Source organism: Dipteris shenzhenensis, chromosome 8 (assembly GCF_047967505.1).
Source record: "Dipteris shenzhenensis isolate YYH24624 ecotype China chromosome 8, Dip_SZ_1.0, whole genome shotgun sequence".
Lineage (NCBI taxonomy): Eukaryota > Viridiplantae > Streptophyta > Polypodiopsida > Gleicheniales > Dipteridaceae > Dipteris > Dipteris shenzhenensis.
This window is the reverse complement of record NC_141603.1, coordinates 55,210,183-55,225,356: the sequence shown is the minus strand read 5'-3', so window position 1 is coordinate 55,225,356 and position 15,174 is coordinate 55,210,183. Positions and strand designations below refer to the sequence as shown.

The 15,174-nt window shown below is 42.3% G+C and overlaps 1 protein-coding gene across 1 annotated transcript; it reads left to right on the top strand.

The window, feature by feature from the left end:
- Positions 1–13,003: 13,003 nt before the first annotated feature.
- LOC147899696 (uncharacterized) lies at positions 13,004–14,871 on the top strand. Its single transcript, XM_087377923.1, has one exon. It carries the CDS (start codon positions 13,097–13,099, stop codon positions 14,558–14,560), a length of 1,464 nt encoding a protein of 487 aa, XP_087234049.1. The 5' UTR covers positions 13,004–13,096; the 3' UTR covers positions 14,561–14,871.
- Positions 14,872–15,174: the final 303 nt, after the last annotated feature.

The following is a 15,174-nucleotide window of genomic DNA, read 5'->3' as shown; positions in this document are numbered from 1 at the left end:
TCTTGATCCCACGTGTATCACAAAAATGCTGAAAGTCATGAGAGAGATACTCTCCACCATTGTCAGTCCGTAGGCATTTAAGCATTCTACCTGACTCATTCTCAACCAAGGCCAGCCATTTCTGAAATACTTGGAACACATCACTCTTCCGAGCTATAGCATAAGCCCACACTTTCCTAGTTGCATCATCAATGAATGTCACATAGTATTCAGCCCCGCCTAATGACCGTGTAGGCATGGGACTACACACGTCTGAATGCACAAATCAAGCTTTTCAAACTCTTTCTTTCCCCTTTTTTTATGGGCTGATTTAGTCTGCTTCCCATAGAGACAGTGCTCACAAAATTCAAAATCAGGGAAACTCAAATGCGGTACATAACCCAAACGGCATAAGAGTTTCATTCCATTCTGGCTCATGTGCCCCAACCTGCAATGCCACAAAGAAGTGCTTGGATATTTGGTTATTGCAACAACATGATCAAATACCCCTGATACATGTAAGGGATACAAAGTCCCACACTTGGCACCCCTGGCCAAAAGCATAGAGCCCTTCTGAATTTTCCAACTCTGAAAGCCAAAATTGGTGTGAAAACCAGCATCATCTAGTTGACCCACTGAAATAAGACTCTTGGTCAACTTAGGCACATGTCTCACATGTTTCAAAATAAATGCAGACCCATTTGCAAAAGAAAACTTTATGTCACCTACTTCCACTATGTCACATGTATAGTCATTTCCAAGATGCACACAACCTGTCTTTCAACTGTCATAAGTGGAGAACCATTCCCTATGGGGAGTAACATGGAATGAAGCACTAGAATCCAAAATCCAATCCTGGGAATATGCATCATCTGAAGTGCTAAGCAACTCTACAGATAAACTAGACATGAAGAGAACGTCATTGTCACTATCATGTGTGACTGCATTGATCTCCTCAATCTTCACTTTTCCTTTGTCCTCCCTTGGACTCTCTTCCTTCTGATTTGCACCCCAATTTGCAATCTTTTTCTTATCCTTTTGCTCTCTTTTCAGCTTAAAGCAATCCTTTTTCATATGGCCCTTCTTGCCACAGTGGTAACACTCAATGTTTCATGCCTTGGATTTGCTACGAGACTTCCCTCTTTCTTGGGACTTTCCCCTAAACTGTGATCTGCCCCTTTGCACATTTAAGGCTGCATCTTGCTTGTTGCCGTCCATAGACTTCCGTCTAATCTCCTTGGCCAACAAGCTACCCACAACATCATCAAATTTCAGTACTCCACTAGGTGCAGAGTTATTGACAGCTGTACGGAAGGTATCCCATGAGGATGGCAATGAACATAAGAGAAATATTGCCTTAGTCTCTACATTAAAATTCGTCTTCTGAGCCTGAAGTTGGCTGAAAATAATATTGAATTCATTCAAATGAGAAGCAATGGAGACCCCTTCCTTCATCTGCAACTCAAACAACCTCTTCATAAGGTAAACTTTATTAGAGGCAGTTTCCTTCTCATAAGTGGCACACAATTTCTTCCACAAATCTTTCGTAGTCTACTCATTTACTACTGTGAAATAAACTGACTCCCCAAGATGAAGTCTAATAGTAGAATTTGCTAATGCATCCAACTCATTCCAATCATCCTCAGACATATCTGCAGGCTTAGCTTGAACACCTGCTAAGGGTTTAATCTGCTTCTTTTGAATAAGCACATCCCTTATCTGTTCTTTCCATAAAGAAAAGTTTGTCCCATCAAACTTTTTAATGCTGAAAAACTCCTTTTTAGACATGGAAGAGGATGCCATGATGCAAATAAAGAAAAATCCCAAATGCTAGTGCCTGTAAGAGAGAATCACACCAAATACCAGATGCACCCAAATGTGTATGCCACAATAGACTGAAATATCACCAAAACTCAAAGCTCAAAGCATCAAAAGATGCAGCCGACTCATGTGCATGTACTATGCATCCATATGAGCAAATCTGGCCCAAAAGAAAATGCCAACTGCAATGGCAATCCAAAATGCCAATAAGTGCCAAACGGCTCAAGCATAAACATCGTCCACTGGTATATGCATCAATAATATATCATCCAAGAGAGCATAGCACTATCAGTGCATCACCTGCAATGTGTCAAAGCTATCCCTCAGCATAAAATAGCATCCATGTGTAAAGCGTTCATAAAAATAGCATCCCACAAGGCAATATGGGCCTATCAGTGCATCTAATAAGGATCACAATGCATCCAAATGGCCTATAAATCATCCACTACAACCCAATGCACACCACGAATGAGCGCACATGGCTCAAAATACAACCAAAGTGATCTGCATAAAGTATGCTCAAGAAATCATGGTCCCACAGAAAACACCGCTATTGAAAATAGAACCTGAGATGCCTCAAAACATGGGCACCATTGCATAATCGGACTCAGCAAGAAAATTTGCAAATATCTCTCTTCTGCCGGAACTCCAAAATCCCAACTGATGAGTGAGAAATGGGAGTCAACACTTATCCACTGCCATGTGGCATAAATTTAAGGTTTCAAAACCTTAGAATGAAAAATGCATAACAGAGAGAAGAAATCAAATACACAGAGATCTATAACTCTGAAAATACTCCATCGAATTGCGCAAGAACTGACAAGTGGGGGTTTTTGGGCGTCCAGAACACAATGGGATAGACGGTTTTGGAAACTGTGGTCTCAATCACTGGGTCCAACTCACGGACTGAAAAACGTTTTTGGAAATAGAGCTGTTTGTAAACTCCACCGGAGTGTGAATGATGAGCAACATAGAAGTTTTAGGACCTCCTGAGTCCACCGGAACTGACAGATCTGCAAATGGTTGCTCCAAACTTGAGTTCCAACACCCGGGCAAAAAAACATAGGAACTGACACAGTGAGTCAGAAATCCAATGAAATGATCCCAGATTCAAGAATGAAGGTGTTTTCAAGCTCCTGAAGTGAAGTGGACACCCAAAGCAAGCAATAGTTGCCTCTACAAGTCAATACAGAGTCTCTGTCATCGAACGGAATAAGGAAAAGCTCAAAAAACGACTTTTTCTTTGAAAAACACTTAACAGGCTCTCAAAACCACTTCGCAAAACCAAAGTGACTTTTCCAAAGGTTCCTCCAAGGTCTTTGCACACTCGGATGCAGGTAAAGTCACCCACAAAGCTTCCCACAGAGCTTCTCCTTCCTTCCACAAAGCTGTTGAGCTTCTAGGCATTCACGCACGCTCAGCTAGATCACCCGGGCTCTGATACCAGTTGAGAGTGCTCTCAACGGAAGTAAGAACGGAAGAGGGAGACAGAGAATCATAGATCCACACAAGTTTTGGTGGGTGCAGAACCACCCTAATCTTCTTTTTCATTCATTTATATATGTGTTTTGAGTATTGTACATAACCGGGGTAAAGGCACAGTGACCTTTAACCCCCACATTTTGATGGGGAGAGAACTAATTTTCTTGAGATTTTGGAGGAAATATTTGCTTTGTCAAACAATGCGTGCTTTTTGCCTTTGGATGTATTCTTCCTATAGTTCTCCTTTAAAAGGGGTGTTATTCACTTCAAAATGATTTCATATGTATGCCACGGTTTTTAGAATTTAAGCATAAAACATGGCTATCAACATGACCATTCCCCTCAAATAGGTTGATTTTTTGCTATAGTTTTATACTGGGCTCACCACTCACTCACCAATGTACAAAACTATGTCTCCTTTGAACATACATTGAGACATGGTGTGTTTCACCCTTACACTTGTGTTGAGGGTCATTTATCCATTTTCCATAGCCTATGCCATATTATTGTTGGCACTAGTCATACATTCTTCTATCTATAACAATTAAAATTTATCTTGCTAGTAAATTTAATAAAGCTTCTAGGTTTATCTTTCCAAGATGATGATTTTGAAATGATTAGTGTAATGTATTGTCCGCAATTGTTCATAGTGTACCCACTTTAGACCTTCCTTCTTGAAGCTTTCATATCAATGTTGAATTTCCTATAAACTCGCAATGGGGAGACTAGATAATAGCCCAAGAGCCATGCCACCTTTCAACCATCTATGCGGGTTCCTCGAAACTTAGAGGGGCATCTCACATAAACTCGTGTGTGTGCATGTCCTTAATCGATGACATGTGCCCCAAGGAGTTCTTCCTTTGAGATAGCACTCAAGGCTTGCCCTAGGGAAGACTTCTATGCTAACAAATAGTTGTAAATCAATCCCATCATCCACTACTCTCCAAATTCCATTTATAAGGCATTATAACTAAAACTCCTCATGGACTAACGACGAGCATAGGTGTTCAACATCATCAAGTACTGAATTTTCATTGTGTTGCAACTTTTTGCTCTTTATTGCTTTTAAGTAGAAGGATGTTGGACTCATAACCATTGAGCATGAGTGGATTTTCTCTTAGACTTTTCTTTATTAGCATGCATCATAAACATAGCAATACAATATAAATGTCAACAAGAAAATACTTGAATGTTAAAACAATTTTCATGATATAAGAAAGTTTATCAACATGCACGAACCAAAAAGCTAGCCATCATGAGCTTAAATGCACATGCGGATTGCATGAGAGCCATTTAAGAGAAACAAACGATACTTCCTAGTGCAAGTAAAAAAATACATTACATGATGGATCTTTTCCTTATTAGCATGCATCATAAACATAGCAATACACTATAAATGTCAACAAGAAAATACTTGATTGTAAAAGCAATTTTCATGATATAAGAAAGTTGATAACATGCATGAACCATTGAATTTGCATGAATGCTAAGTTTTTGCTTTGGAAGGCCATGAATATGTGGCTACGAGCAAGGGATAAACTTGCAAAGAGGCTAAATGTCAATCCGACTTGCCCTCTATGTGGGAAGGCGGTGGAGTTTGTTAGGCACTTATTTTGGATCTACTCAATCACACGTGAAGTGTGGACTAAGCTATAAAGAGCAGTGCGGATTACGGGCCTGATGCACACTTTTGCAATTGACCGTAGGTGGCGAAATGCGCTACTGGGTGACCCATGCAAGTTGCTGCATTGTTAGAAATCAACCAATAGAGGGTACACATAGTGGAAGACTAATAGAATAGCCCAAGAGCTCACACAGTGTGTGTGGGGAGTGGAATCACAAACTTCTTTAACTTATGTGTGTGTGTGGGGAGTGGAATCACAAACTTCTTTAACTTATGTGCATCAAATAGCAAAACGAATAGTTAGTTAGTGGAGAAAGCTATCAGAGTACCAAACCACATCCTCAAAACAACCCTTAAAGGGAAAAGTGTCAGTTTTTACTGTGATCTTGATTCTTTTCATTGGACTATAGGACACCTTTTTGAAAGGTTGGTTGTTATAAAAATAGACTTTCAAAATCCATTCATGAAGGTGACATAGATTTATCTACTATTTATTGCTTTGTCAAACAATGAGTGTTTTTTGCCATTGGATATGTTCCTTCTATAGGCTCCTTTAAAAGGGCTTTAATTTTATTTTTATTTTTTTCCCAAGCATATGGAGCAGTATATTTCATTTTGTTAATTTAAGCAAAGTTTGATATTGTCTCCTAAACTAGAGACTAGTGAATGTCCCCCCCCCCCCTTTAAAGGCCGAATATATTATAGGGGGTGGTCAGCCCCATAAATAAAAGACCGTTCATATAAAATTTGGTTGTATTACGGGTTCGCCACCCTTGACCTGCACTGCAAGTAGCAACAACCAAAAAAGGAGCATGATGACTAGAGTTAGTTAAGTGACGGGTACAAAGTCCCGAATTTCTAGGAGGATATGACTCACCAATGAGCCTTTCATCATGGTTATCCAGCTAAAGTCCCTCAGATTTTGATGGGTACGCGATGTGATGGCCGATTCAAGATAAATTATCGCTGGCTTGCACTGGAATACTACTTGGTTTCTGGTCTCCCAAATGGCAAGCATTATGGCTGCTTTGGCATAGGGCCAGTAGGCCGCATGTGTGGAGGGTATTTTGTAGGTATCTCCTAGCAAGGCAACCCTCTACTAAACTCCAAGCTTGAATGTCTTCATCACGTCAACGTTACAAATCGCTCTTTCTACTTTGAACCAGATACCTCGAGAGACTACATAGTGCCAGAGGAGATGGTTGTTCACTTCCATTGCTTTGCCACAGCATGCAACATTAGTCCATCGGGATTCTCTTAGAGAGCTTTCCTCTCAGGGGGAGCCATTGATTGATGATTTTACAAAGCAGGAAGCGGGCTTTGCCTGAGGCTCCTTCTTTCCAAATACTCTTGAGCCTTCCAATCCACCATTTTCTCCCTCTACACAACATCCATTTTCTATTGAGGGAGGGGATGGTGGAGAGATCGTGAGTGAGATATCTGTAGACTGTCTTGGCAGAGATCTTACCAAGGATTTGTTTCCTGAGCACCCATGGTTCGCCCTCCAACGGGGGATGGGCAAGTGTTGGTAGGCCACGAGTCCGGGATACTATCGTGAACGGCCACGATGAGATCTATCTCACCTTGCGACAGTTTGAACTGATTGTGTAGCATTGCCATTGGAATCTAGCCTGCCTTGGAGGCACGTCCCATATATCTATCCAGGCTTGAATGCCTATCTTGGTGAGGCTACGGGCTCTTAGGTCCAATCTTGTGAAGGTCTTTCTGCTTTGTTGAGAGGCTGCAGGCTCTCAGGTCCAATCTTGTGAAGGGGTTTCTGCTTTGTTGAGAGGCTGTGCTCCACCATATGTTTTCAAGCAAGCTGGTGTCTCCACGGAGGCTAGGTCATCCTTTCCAGGAGACCCCCTCCAGCATAGTCTTCCATGCTGCGACTAAACCTGACACCAAATCAAAACCACCAATGGAGAGGGGGAACACAGAACATAACTTATCATACCATGAAAGGTCTTTCCAGGGCTCGAACCCTTTGCCTTTCCCCTTGATGATGAAGCCCTTGACTATTGTGATCCAAGGAGTTGATTTCTCAAACAGCGTTGGGAGCCATTTACTAGAGAGGGCTATACTTTTTAGGTTGATATCCAGGAGGTCGGCTCCTCCGTGGAGCTTAGGAGCTTTAAGAGCTTCCCATGGGATCATATACATTTTCTTTTTACCATTTTCTTTGGCCTAAATGAAGGCTTGCAACATTCGCTCAATTTCCATCCAGTGTGATTTTCAGAAGTTCCAAATGGTGGCAATGTATGTGGTTGCTGCAAATAGAATATACTAAACTATTAAAATGCGAGCATTCTGCCCAAGGGGCATTTTGCTCTACCTGTGTAGTTTTTCGTTCATCTTCTCTTTGAACTAATTAAATCTTTGTTGTAAGGATATCCCTAGGCCGATGGGGGCCCCCAGATACCTCACTATTGTTCCTTTAGGAATACAATGGAGTTGACAGACTGATAGCCCCAATGAGGGGCTGGGCCATAGGCAGAACATAGGGCATAAGACTTGGTCTAGCTACATCTGGAGTCGGATGCAACACAAAATTGATTGATTATACTGAATAGCTTGGCTGCCCTTGGTTCATCTTCTTGGGCAACAACCATCATATCATCAACAAATGGATGTTGAAAGAGTCACCTTAGGAAGCTGGAGGGCTTTGATTTCCCCTAAGTAGACGACCAATTTGAGCTGGTGAATCAACAGGATTGTGCCGATGGCAAAGAGGAGTGGGGCGAGGGGCAACCTTGGCGGACCGATCTGCAGAGATCGAAATGACCTACTGCTCCCCCATTCAAGCATAGCACCACTGAGGCATTTCCAAATAGGGCTCAGACTTTCTGGAGGAAGAAGTCGAGACTAGCTATGACTTCCAGGACGAAATCCCATCAGATTCTATCGTAGGCCTTTTCTAGGTCAATCCCAATGAACATGGCCTTTTGGCATGATGAAATTGCATAGTCTAGAGCTGTTGAGACATTTAGGACGTTTTCGAAGATATCTCGACCTTTAACAAAGCCGTTTTGTTCTTGGTCCATGATTTTAGAGCAGACATTACTGATTCTGATAGCCAGAGCCTTCACTATGATTTTGTATGATGTGTTGAGCATCATGATTGGCCTCTAGTCTCAGCAACTTTTAGGCGGTCCTATTTTTGGGGAAGAGCTTCATTAATCCTGCATTAACACATACTGACATGGTGCCCTGAGCAGCTGTTGCATTTGCCATTTGAGTGAGGTCCATTCCCATCATGTCCCTGAAGGCGCAATACAATTCAAATGTAGGGCCGTCGGGACCCGAAGACTTCTCCTTGGCTAGAGCGTCTACTGCTTCCTTCAATTCTCCCTCAGAGAACGGGCAATCTAGCCGCTTTCTATAGTACTTGGAGACTCTGGGCGTAAGGCCATGGGCAATTCCTTTGATGCTATTCACCCATGTTGCATCTTTTACTGCTGGCTCTTAATTCATGCCGAAACGTGTCAGCCACGTGCCTAAATTTCGAGACCATGTTACCTTCATTGTCTTGCACTTTGTCAATTTGCTTGCATGAGTGTTTCCTTTTTACCGACTGAAAGAAGAGTTTTGACGGCCACCTCGAGCTCCCATCTCATCATTTCTTGGTTTGTTTCTATGATCACTTCAACATGATTTTGATATGTATGTCATAGTTTTTAGAATTTAAGCACAAAACATGGCTATCAACTTGACCATTCCCCTCAAATGTGTTGATCTTTTTGTGTAGTACTAATTTTGTATTGGACTCACCAATATTCAAAACTATATGTCTCCTTTGTTGAGGGTCATTTATCCATCTGTCATAGCCTACGCCATATTATTGTTGGCACTAGTCATACATTCTTCTATCTACAACAATTAAAAATTATCTTCCTAGCAAATTTAATAAAGCTTCTAGGTATATATTTGCAAGATGATGATTTTGAAACGATTAGTGTAATGTATTGTCTACAATTGTTCATAGTGTACCCCATTTGATTGGTGCCGTGTTGGGAGCTGTGACAAGGTTCCTTCTTGAAGCTTTCATATCAATGTTGAATTTCCTATAAACTCGCAATGGACACTAGGGAATAGCCCAAGCCATGTCACCTTTCAACCATCTATGTGGGTTCCTTGAAACTTAGAGGGGCATCTCACATAAACTCGGGTCTGTGCATGTCCTTAATCGATGACACGTGCCCCTAGGAGTTCTTCCTTTTTGAGACCCTAAACCCACTCAAGGCTTGCCCTAGGGGAGACTTCTATGCTAACAAATAGTTGTAAATCCATCCCATCATCCACTGCTCTCCAAATCCCATTTATAAGGCATTATAACCAAAACTCCTCATGACTAACGATGAGCATAGGTGTTCAACATCATCAAGTATTGAATTTGCATTGTGTTGCAACTTTTTGCTCTTTATTGCTTTCAAGTAGAAGGAGGTTGGATTCATAACCATTGAGGATGAGTGGATTTTCTCTTGGACTTTCCTTATTAGCATGCATCATAAACATAGCAATACAATATAAATGTCAACAAGAAAATACTTGAATGTTAAAATAATTTTCATGATACAAGAAAGTTTATTAACATGCATGAACCAAAAAGCTAGCCATCATGAGCTTAAATGCACATACGGATTGCATGAGAGCCATTTAAGAGAAACAAACGGTACTTCCTAGTGCATGTACAAAAATACATTACATGAGTGGATTTCTCTTAGACTTATTTTATTCGCATGCATCATAAACGTAGCAATACACTATAAATGTCAACAAGAAAATAGTTGATTGTAAAAACAATTTTCATGATATAAGAAAGTTTATTGACATGCATGAACCAAAAAGCTAGCCATCATGAGCTTAAATGCACATACGGATTGCATGAGAGCCATTTGAGAGAAACAAACGGTACTTCCTAGTAAATGTACAAAAATACATTACATGATTAATGTTTTTAGTTGTTAAAGTCTATATTTTTGGACACTAGTTTTCAGAAGTATGCCAAAGGTGCTCTAGTTTTAATTACATTCCATAAATATGCATAGTTTAAAGGCAAAAGATAAGCATTAGCTTGGTGTAAAGAATTAGAACTAGCATGCTTGTGGGTAGACTAGAAAGGACAAGAGATAGACGTAGCATAGGGTGGAGATGACATGTAAACTCCCACATGTTCTTTGCCAACTAAATGACCACCTTTTGCTGTGATGATATGACATACGAGCATACCATCTTCACACAAAAAAGTACATTACATTGGGTTAAGACTTAGTTGAACTAATCAGCAACAACGGGATAGACACTTAAATTCTTCAAGTGTTGATAAATGCAATTAAAACATCGAGAAGCACATTACATTGGGTTAAGACTTAGTTGACCTTAATCAACAACAACGAGATAGACACTTACATTCTCTCTAAATTCTTCAAGTGTTGATTGATGTCATCAAAGACACTAAAATCTTAATACTCTAGACGGTTTCTCGGAGGGCCTTTTCAAGACCAAAATTCATAAGACCAATAGTCATATCACGTTTGTATATATAACCATGTTTGTATTAAAAAACATGGTACTTTTAATATTGTTTCCTTGTCGATAAGTAAAGTAGAAGCGCATGAGGCTATGATCATCACAATATATAAGGCAACACTTTGGAAGAGAAAATGACCCATGCAATGCACTACAAATATGTAATCACAAAATGTTCCTTTCAGAAAACAAGGTTCATGCACAAGTAGGTGGCACAAACACACACATGCACGCACACGCGTGCACATACACACACATGCAAATGCACACACACGCACACACGTGCACACATGCACATGCACATGACTTTGCACCCACCTTGTAGGGGAAATGTGTGTGTGTGTGTGTGTGTGTGTGTGAGAGAGAGAGAGAGAGAGAGAGAGAGAGAGAGAGAGAGAGAGAGAGAGAGAGAGAGGGGGGGGGGGGGGCGAGGGGGGGGATGCATGTGTATAGTTAGGGGCAGAGGGATTTTTTTCTCGAGAAAGTTATCAGAGTAGCAAAACAAATCCTCAAAACAACCCTAAAAGGGAAAAGTGGCAGCTTTTACTGCGATCTTCATTCTTTTCACTGGACGATGTCATCAACATGCACTAATAAATATTGTGCGATATGATAAACGATGTAGAGATCCAATTACCCTGGCATTGCTTAAGGTACACTTCATGAATGTGATAGAATTGACACAGTGGGGAGGAATCCTTTATGGAGAGGAATCCCTTGTGGGGATAACCTCCTTACAATATGGTTCATGTGTGTCAACACGAATGGGAGGAATCCTTTGTGGGGATATCTTCTTGTATAAAGGTTCATGTTTGGGAGAGGATAACATGCTATCGAGGATCATGTGCCACTTTCATGATTGGAGATTAACTTTGAACTCTAGAGAAACTTTCAGAGGGAAGCGTAAGCAAGAAAGCTATTCTTGCTAGGTAGGAGTAATTTGACTAAAAGCTAGTGGTAAACTATACTAATAGCATAACACACACACTCTCACATGAAATGGAGACCCATTCCATGGAAACTTCAAGAGAAAAGCACATATAAGAAACCTAGTCTTGCTAGGAATTTGATTAAAGCTATTGGTAAACTATAATGAAAGCATCACACACACTCTAATCGGAGACCAAAGCAAGAAACCTATTCCTAGGCAAGAGTAACTTGTCTAAAGCTAGTGGTAAAGTATAATGATGGCATAATACACACACATGCACATGAAATGCTCTAATTGGAAGGCAAGGAGTAATTTGACTAAAGCTAGTGGTAAGCTATAATGATAGACGCATTCGAGGGAATAACCAAAACATAAAGTGAGAGCAAGTTGGAGACCCCTAAGGATCTAGGGGGATAGCAAAAACAACAAGCAAATCCAACTCAAGGGAAGCAGCTTTCAGGCTATGGACGAAATGTATGAAAAAGCAGGGCTGAAATGCATATTGTAAGGAGAGAGGGCAGCATGTTTGGTTAAGATAATGAGCAAAAACCAGTCAAAAATGCTAGTTTGACTAAATGGGGAAGGGGAAGTGGGCAGGAAATTGATAAGAAATAACGGAAGGGAACCATCAACGTTCTCCCCACAGCCCTAGTGCCTCTGTCTTTTTCTGCTTTTTCGTTCATCCACATCTGCACAGGGACGTGCACTACTCTTTGTGCTGTTTCTTTCCTTTGTGGGTAGCCAGACAGCTTTGCTTGCATCTCTGTATGTATACCCCCCCCTCTCCCCTCTTCTTCTTCATCTTCATCTTCATTTCCTTCCTGTTTTGCTCTCCATAGCTTCCATAGATCATCTTCACCACAGCCTTCATCTTGTTTTGCTCTCCATAGCCCTCTTACATCTTCTTCATCACAGCCTTCATCTTGTTTTGCTCTCCATAGCTTTCATACATCCTCTGCTTGGTCTTCTGCCTTAGAGTCCCTCCTCTGCCTCATCCTCTGCAGACTCTTGCTCCTCTCTTCCACTCACTTGTTTTGCTCTCCATAGCCTTCATTGATCCTCCTCTGCTTGGCTTCTGCAACCCATTCCCTCCTCTGTCCTTCCCTGATCCTCTGCACTTGCTCCACTCCCCGCGCAGAAGAGCTCAATTCATCACACATCCTCCTCTTCAGCTCCAGCCCCAAGTCCAGCTTTCAACAGAGATCATCCTCTTCACCTGCAACCCAAATCCAGCATCTGGAGCTCCATTCCCTTCTGTCTCTGTCTCTGTCCCTGTCTCTGTCAATCCTCTCCTCATACTGTGCCAGACCACCACCCTGAGCTCAAGTCTCCTCTCTGTTTCTTCCATAGCTCCATTCCTCTTAAAACCGGCACCTTTCGCTCAATTCCTTGCTCCCTCCCTCCCCCTGTCCGATTGGAGTCACCCCCCGCTTCCCCATCGCCCTGCATCACTGCGAATGTTTCCTCCAGACGCCCATCAGCTGCCCCCCAGGCATCTCCTCTCCCTGGCTCCAATGTTCTCCATTAAGGTTTTCGTTCTTCCCTCCCTTGTGCCCTCTGCTACCTTCTCCGCTCCCCTTAGAAGACTCAACGCCTTTTTCAAGATGAAGGGAACACGGAAATGAAGGAACCCGCGTTCCTCTCATAGTTCCGCATTCTCTGCCCTTCCATGGCAGCATAGAAGACGACATCTGGTACAGAAAGCCGCAAGCAAAGCTTTAATCATCACCATGACTGAAACGCTGCTCACCATGCTATCCATGGAGAGTCCTTCTACCCTGCTCTCGATGGACACCAACGTTCACGAGGAGTGCGATGCATCTCGACAAGCAGGTGCCGGTCGGCCTCCCGACATCAATCTGCCGCTTTCAGTGGAAGTCGGCACCCCTCCTTCATGGCCGTCCAAGTCTCCTGATATTCTGGATGTGAGCCTTGGGACACAGGTCCAGGACACGCGGATCCTGACTCCTGCGAAGGGCAAGAGATTGGTGAGGCGGGGCGACAGCATCTGGGGAGCGTGGTTTTTTTTCGATCACTATTTCAAGCCCTCTTTAACAGACAAGTTGAATCTCAAGCTTGATCAATTTCTGGTGCAGCATGACATGGAGAATATGTACATGTGGGTTTTTAGGGAGAGGCCCGAGAATGCGTTGGGCAAGATGCAGCTGCGGAGTTATATGAATGGGCATGCCAGGTTTGGAGAGCCGCAGTTCCCTTTTAGCGTCGAAAAAGGGTTCAGTCGTTCTCACAGGATGCAGAGGAAGCATTACAGAGGGTTATCGAATCCTCAGTGCGTCCATGGAATTGAAGTAGTGAGAAATCCGAATCTAACTCATATAAGCGAGGAAAATCGGAAAAGATGGGTCGAGCTGACTGGTAGAGATCTCAACTTCGCTCTGCCGGCGGAGGCGGGGGATTTTTCAGCGTGGCGTAACCTTCCCTGCACGGATTTGGAATTCGACAGGTCAGATCTCTGTTCACTCAGCAAGTGTTCCAATGGCTCAGCCAAGAAACAGCAGTCACCCAAATCTGCAGGTGAGTTTGGGGGCTCCACTTTGAATCTCTCATGCAAGCTGATCGGCCAGATTGGGGGGAGTAGCTTCAGCGGTTCGTCGTTGCAAAAGAGGAAACGAAAGTCTGAGATTGCTTGTGGCAATGATGAGGAGTGCGGCATCCCCAATGGCAGCCATTCAGGGGAAGTATTGGGCGAAGAAATCCATCAAGGTGACCAGCCACCTTGGCTTTCTGATGTTTCAGGTGTGATAATGGAGGCCTCGGGGCCAGTGACAGGAGCAAAGACTATATATGAAGACGAGGAGGGCTATCTAATAATGGTGAGTTTGCCGTTTACAGATATGAAGAGGTTGAGAGTGTCATGGCGAAATACTGCTTCTCACGGTGTTGTTAAAGTTCATAGCATCAGTACAGCAAGACTGCCATTAGTCACGAGGGGCGAGAGAGCATTCAAGCTAACGGATCCAAATCCAGAGCACTGCCCCCAAGGTGAATTCATCCGAGAGATCCCTCTAGCAACGAGAATACCAGAGGATGCGGAATTGAAGGCGTTTTATGTAGAGGCGAGTGCAGGTCTGGAGATCATGGTTCCTAAACACTCTCTTTTCTCGGAGGAGAGGGAAGTGAGGGTGTTTTTGCCGCCTCAACTGGGGAAGAGTGAGGTTTTACGTCTACAATAAGTTAGTAGTTGGGGATGAGTGAGGTTTTACGTCTATAATAATGTAGTAGTTGGGGATGAGTGAGGTTTTACGTCCTACAATAATGTAGCAGTAAAAAGGTATCTTATAGGTGACTTTGAGTGACGTAGGTATCTTATAGGTTAAGTATTAGGCCTTTCAGATATTTGTTTGCAAAAACTCACTTGTTGATACCGTATCACTAAGTGGCTTTGTAACATACTACTTGCAACTGGGTACTTTATTAAATACTTTTTGTGTGTTAAGTATTGGGCCTTACATGGTATTATGATTGCTTCTATCTTATAGAAATAATTTATTCCTTGGGAGTCCTGCTGATTTGTTAAGTGGCACGTTTATTTCAAGTGGAGGTAGAAAGTTTGATTAGTTGCTGTTCATACAATGTACCTTGTCGTTAAAGTTCCGTAACCGCTTCCTATGTGGCTTCTCAAACTGAATTTTATTCCAATGAGCATACCCTTTTCACGTTTTGATATGTGTGCAGCAGGTCCGTGGATTTGTTTTAAAATTTAAAAGCATCCAAGGTTTTCTCCTCTTAGCTGACTTTTCTAAATTTTTCTGGGGGCTCTTTGTTGAACATGAAAGCGGAAAGAGCT

What these genes read in the sequence shown, in the direction of transcription:
- LOC147899696 (XM_087377923.1), top strand. Translation starts at nt 13,097, where the DNA reads ATGACTGAAACGCTGCTCACCATGCTATCCATGGAGAGTCCTTCTACC.